This window comes from Alosa pseudoharengus, unplaced genomic scaffold (genome assembly GCF_046254945.1).
Source record: "Alosa pseudoharengus isolate Yale_2024_CS ecotype anadromous, Long Island Sound unplaced genomic scaffold, YU_APseudo_1.1 YU_APseudo_1.1_scf_40, whole genome shotgun sequence".
Lineage (NCBI taxonomy): Eukaryota > Metazoa > Chordata > Actinopteri > Clupeiformes > Clupeidae > Alosa > Alosa pseudoharengus.
This window is the reverse complement of record NW_027468775.1, coordinates 435,001-441,261: the sequence shown is the minus strand read 5'-3', so window position 1 is coordinate 441,261 and position 6,261 is coordinate 435,001. Positions and strand designations below refer to the sequence as shown.

The 6,261-nt window shown below is 47.8% G+C and overlaps 1 protein-coding gene across 3 annotated transcripts in view; it reads right to left on the bottom strand.

The window, feature by feature from the left end:
• Nucleotides 1-2,430: 2,430 nt before the first annotated feature.
• Nucleotides 2,431-6,261, bottom strand: part of LOC143103441 (mitochondrial adenyl nucleotide antiporter SLC25A23-like) — a 15,752-nt gene continuing 11,921 nt past the window's right edge. For all 3 annotated transcript variants that reach the window (XM_076267221.1, XM_076267222.1, XM_076267224.1), the window contains 2 exons: nt 5,173-5,323; nt 2,431-3,565 (listed from right to left, as the gene is read on the bottom strand). In XM_076267221.1, the coding sequence (XP_076123336.1) occupies nt 3,381-3,565; nt 5,173-5,323 (336 nt within the window). In that variant the 3' untranslated portion in view covers nt 2,431-3,380. The remainder of the gene's footprint in view (nt 3,566-5,172; nt 5,324-6,261) is intronic.

The window sequence follows — 6,261 nt, the reverse complement described above, 5'->3', positions numbered from 1 at the left end:
GAAATTACGATTGTAACGGAAAGGCGGGTTGTATTGTTACGCAGGGCCAATAGGACTTTACCTTTGTACAATTTGTTGAAACAACAAATCAGACACGTCAGAACTATACAGCAAACGCCAATCAGCTCAAAAAAGACGGTTTTAAAGGCGGGGTGATAAACCAATAGCTGAGCGAAAGAAGGCGTTTTAATTGACAATTTAGCCAATGGCATTGCTCGTCTGCTGGACACTAGGCCATCGGTTGTTTTCTTTGATCGACGTGTGCTTTATCCAGTAAGAATGTCTAGGCCTACGGGAACAGTATCCTCGTTTGACAACGACCTGCGACGTAATCTTTCTTTTTCAACTTTTCTAAATGTACTCCTGAAGACAGGCTTCGTGGGTTCACAATGGTTTCAAAGATACATCCAGAGTTTTAATATTGTGTTATCACGGTGACTGTAAACTTAATAGAAACTGTGTTGTAAGCTGAAATGTTTGTAGGCTACATTTTAAGTAATTCCATGTTAAAACCACAACGGGCTCCCCCTTCAGACAAAGTTAGGAATAACACTATTTTCCCGCCACTATGCGAGTGGTTCAAGTGCAAGGCCCTTGGCCTAGAGACAGGATAGGCTGTCAAATGGTCAAACCCAGTGTCAAACCAAACTGCAAGCTGATGTTTACGTCTCCAGTAGCCTACCTTTGAAACCAAACTGACGCCCATAAGGTCCTTTACTATATTTAAAAAAAATAATTACATTTGATCCCCAAGCCATTACAGTGAAGTTCTTGAGCTCACAAAGATATATATATTTTTATTGTCCCCAAAACATATTATTCTCAGCTCATTCTTAAACATGCATTCATGCATCACATACAGTGTAGGCTACTTTAGATGAGTCAAAACACACACATTAATGCATTCAGTCCTCCATCCCCACCTCATATTTTGTATCAAGTAAGATCAGGTCAGGTGGTATCATGGTATAACAACTTCAGCCTGTGTTCAAAAATATTTGTAACTGAGAAGGCCTATGTCTGTTATTTGTCCAAACAAATGTAAATTGTCCAGAAATCACACATTGAATGAAAACAACCATCTTTGTATTTGTGTGTTTGTCAGATGAATTTGGTCTCCTCTTCCATGGCATCCCAATTTGGAGTGTCTCTTCTTCCCGGTCGAGTCCAGATCACATTCCTTTGGACAGGCAGCACCGTTTAGACATCATCATCTTACATCATTACCTCACATTGGTTACCATAGTTACCATACATACAGGCTCAGGCCAGGCCAGTTTGAGGAGCCAATAAGCCCACACACCATAAGAGAAGCCAATGTGTGCAGATCACACACACACACACACACACACACACACACACACACACACACACACACATATACAGTACATGTCATGCAAAAGCACTCACAGCATCTCACTGAAATCTGAGAACGCCTTCAACTTGCTCATAGCCTGCATAAAGACAATTTCTCTCTCTCACACACACACACACACACACACAACCATACTATATGCAGATTGTCTATTGAAGAATTTGAGTTGAACATTGGGGGGTTGATCCCCCCACATCATGCTCGATAACAGTTTCATATGATAGTTGGGGAGGTTGCAGTGGCCGGTTTCGATTATTGGGGTTCATGGCATGCTGTTACATCCTTTAACATACCATTTGTTTTATCAAGTTGCCTGAACATCACCGTAACTTTACAGACATGCCCAAAACACACACACACACACACACGCGCACACACACACACACTCACGCACACACGCGCACACTCACACGCACGCACACACACAGACAAACACACACAAAATGAGCATTTTAACACCATATGTCACCCCAACACAAGTCATTAAGTTACAGTCAGAAATTAGCTCATGCCACACACACACACTCTCTCTCTTTCTTAGATCCCCACTCCAAGACCCACACAAGCATCCAGTAGCACTTAGTGACTTAGTGTCTTTCTCTTTACCTATTCAGTGAGTCTGAATATCAGCCCCCTGTTGACCATAAACAAACAAAACAGAAAAAATAAACACAAATAAACAGAAACAAACACAGATTGTCTGCATTTTTGGCTTGTGGTAAATGACCTGCGTGCTTTCTGTCATATCCGCTTTGATTGTATAGAATAAAATGAAAATAACAGTAAGTTCTGCAGTAGGATCCATGAAATATGACAGGTCCAATAGACTTGAAATATGGCAGGTTCAGTAGACATATAGGCTACAGCTCAACAAGGACCCTTATGTTGCATAATCATTTGCTCTTTAAAAAGCCCTGTTTGAGCATACACAAAACATACACACAGAGGGAACATACATACACACACACACACACAGAAAGTGTGTGTGTGTTTAAGGGGTTGGAATGTAACAGTCCCACAGTCCTTTGGGTTTCTTGCCCCCCCCCTTTTTAAAAAAAAATCCCAGCAGTGACCTATTTCAAGATGGCCAGACGGTTTCCTATGCTGGGTGGGAGATGTGATCGGTCAGTGTGGATGCTTCCTAGTTGTCCCTTTGCGCCGTCATAGGACACATTGTTTGTTATGGTTCTTTATGGCCTGCATCTCTTCCTTGGCCTTTACCGAGTCTAGCGTTCCGTGGAGGACTGGGTGTACCGAGAGTATAAATAGACGGTCTGAAAGACGAGAGCCTCTTTTTCTTTTTTCATTTGATCCTATTCTGTGCTCCCTCGCTATCTCTTTAGGTGGCACTCTTTCTCTCTTTCTCTCTGTCCCTCCCTCCCTCCCTTTATTTCTGTCTCTTCCCTTCTATCAACCCTGTCCCTGTCATTCAACATTCACACTCACTCACTATCTCCACCCCTCTCTCTCTCTCTCGCTATCTCCTTTCCTCCACCACCCAGAGACATGAACACTCACTCTCTCTCTCTGTCCCTCCTTCCCTCCCTCCCTCCCTTTATTTCTGTCTCTTCGTTTCTCTCAATCCTGTCCCTGTCATTCAACATTTACACTCACTCACTATTTCCATCTCTCTCTCTCTCCCTGCCAGCACTCCTCTCTCCTACTTCCTTCCTTCCTTCCCGCCCTCTCTCTCTATCCTGTCCTCCACCACCCAGAGACATGAACACTCACTCTGTCCCTGTCATTCAACATTTACACTCACTCACTATCTCCATCTCTCTCTCTCTCTCTCTCTCTCTCTCTCTCTCTCTCTCCTTGCCAGCACTCCTTTCTCCTTCTTCCTTCCCGCTCTCTCTCTCGCTCTCTCCTTTCCTCCACCACCCAGAGACATGAACACTCACTCTTTCTCTCTCTCTCTCCCCCACCAACACTCCTCTTCCTCAGACCCTCCCTCTGTCCTTCTCTTCCTCCTCTCTCCTCCCTCCCTCCCTCTCTCCTGCCGTGCTCAGGTGCGCACCACCCCCAGTACTTTCCTCATGTGCTCGTAGACCACATAGGAGATGCTGACGGCCGGGATGACCTTGAGGAAGTTGGGGGCGATGCCGCGGTACAGCCCCATCGGGCCCTCCTCCGTCACGATGGTGCGGAACAGGGCGAACATGGAGAGCTGCGGAGCGCCCTTCATGGAGGCTGCAGGAGAGGGGGATGGAGGGAGGGAGGGAGGGAGGAAGAGAAGAGGAGAGAGGGAGGGATGGAGGGAGGGAGGAAGAGTAGAGGAGGGAGGGAGGAAGAGGAGGAGGGATGGAGGGAGGGAGGGAGGGGGAGGGAGGAAGAGATGGAGGAAGGGAGAGGGGGGGGATGGAGAAAGGGAGAGGGGAGAGAGACAGAGGGAGAGAGATGAGGGGATGGAGGGAGGGAGGAAGAGTAGGGGAGGGAGGGAGGGAGAGAGGGAGTGATGGAGGGAGAGGGAGGGAGGGAGGGAGAGGGGGGGTGGAGAAAGGGAGAGGGGGAGAGAGACAGAGGGAGAGAGGGAAGGAGAGAGGGAAGGAGAGGGGGAAGGAGGAAGAGATGGAGGAGGGGAGAAAGGGAGGGAGGGAGGGAGAAAGAGGGGGGAATGGGGGGCAGAGAGAGAAAGAAAGACATTTGCAAGAGGAATGGGGAGACAGAGGGAGGTGAAGAGAGAGAGACAGAAAAACAAAGGAAGCAGAAGGGAGAGATAGATAGTGTGATAGATAGAGGAAAAGAGGAAGTGAGAGAAGACAGAGGGAGAGATAGATAGTGTGATAGATAGAGGAAAAGAGGAAGAGGAAAGAGAGAAAGAGTGAAAGAAGGGTGGATGGAGAGAGATAGTGAAAGAAGGTAAGAGTAAAGAGAAAAAGAGAAAAAGAGAAGAGCAGAAGAAAGTTGAGGAGAACAGTGAAAGAGGAAGGAAGAAAGAGAAAGAGAAAGAGCAAGGAAGAGAGAGAAAGTAGAGGAGAGAAAGAAAGCAAAAGAGAAGGAAAGCAAGTGGGACAAAAGAGAAACAAAGTTAAAATGGGAGGAAGGAAGAGAGAAGGGAAAGAAAACAGGAGTCGTCATCAACTAGGAGAGAAAGCAAGTAGCCTAGAGCCATAATAGAGCCCATCCATTAAGGTGTGCACACTCACACACACACACACACACACACACACGCACACGCGCGCACACACACACACACACACACACACACACACACACACACACACACACGCACTTACCCTGGGCCTGCATGCGGGTGCGTATGAGGGCAAGGGGGCACACACACACACACACACTTACCCTGGGCCTGCATGCGGGTGCGTATGAGGGCAAGGGGGCACACACACACACACACACACACACACACACACTTACCCTGGGCCTGCATGCGGGTGCGTATGAGGGCAAGGGGGCACACACACACACACACACACACACACACACGCTCTTACCCTGGGCCTGCATGCGGGTGCGTATGAGGGCGAGGGGGCACACACACACACACACACACACACACTTACCCTGGTCCTGCATGCGGGTGCGTATGAGGGCAAGGGGGCACACACACACACACACACACACACACACACACACACACACACACACACACACACACACACACACACACACACACACACACACACACACACACACACACACACTTACCCTGGGCCTGCATGCGGGTGCGTATGAGGGCAAGGGGGCACACACACACACACACACACACACACACGCTCTTACCCTGGGCCTGCATGCGGGTGCGTATGAGGGCGAGGGGGCACACACACACACACACTTACCCTGGGCCTGCATGCGGGTGCGTATGAGGGCAAGGGGGTAGCTGGCGAGCTGTCCACAGGTGCTGGAGATGGTGCCACAGCCCACCAGCACCATCACACCCGGGTCTACTGAGCCATCACTGTGGTTCTGGAGCCAGGCGTTCTTCAGGGTCTGGGAACCATGGAGGGGGGGGGGGGGGGGGAAGAGATAGAGGGAGGGGTAGAGGGGGAAGATATGATAGAGAGGGAGAAAGAGAGAGAGAGAGAGAGAGAGAGGGAGCAGAACGAGAGAAAGACAAGAGGGGGAAAGAGAGAGAACATTAACATTAAAGGCAAGTGACATTATATATACAGAGAGGGGAAGAGAGGAAGGGAGAGAGACATACAGGGGGGGAGGAATCAGGGATGGAGTGAAAGAGAGAGAGAGAAGGAGGAGAAAGAGAGAACAGAGAGAGTTAAAAACACTTTAACATTAAAGGCCAGTGAGGAGATAAATGGCATTACATATTACAAATCACTTTGCTTGTTTAAAGCAGATGGCATTATATATTACAAATCACTTCACTTGTTTAAGGAGGTTAAGAGAGAAAGAGAGAGAGAGAGAGAGAGAGAGAGAGAGGAAGAAAAGAGAGAGGGGAGGAGGACGGCAAGTGAAAGAATTCCTGAAATGTCAGAAGTCTGTAAACACACTGTACTTACACGGAGAAACCAGCAGAGGGACAGACTAACAACTGATCTCTACCAAAGTGTTATTAAGAGCAGCCGAGGGTCTAACACAGGACATTGCTGTGTGTGTGTTACAGACAGGATTCATTTGTTTAGTGCAGTAGTGTCATAGACTGCACGTACGCAGAGGGAGGCGGAGGGTGCTTGTTAACACACTGCCATCTTTTCTGAATTACAGCTTCTGAAATAAGCTCAGCAGCCACTGATTCAAGTACTGGAGAGAGGTACAGATACACAGAATATTAGAAAGAGAGAGAAAGAGAGAGAGAGAGAGAGAGAGAGAGAGAGAGAGAGAGAGATCTTCACTATCTACAGTATATAATCAATCTAATTTACTATTAAAATACTGTCACTGCTTCTGAGTTAGTGCTGGCACATTCAGGA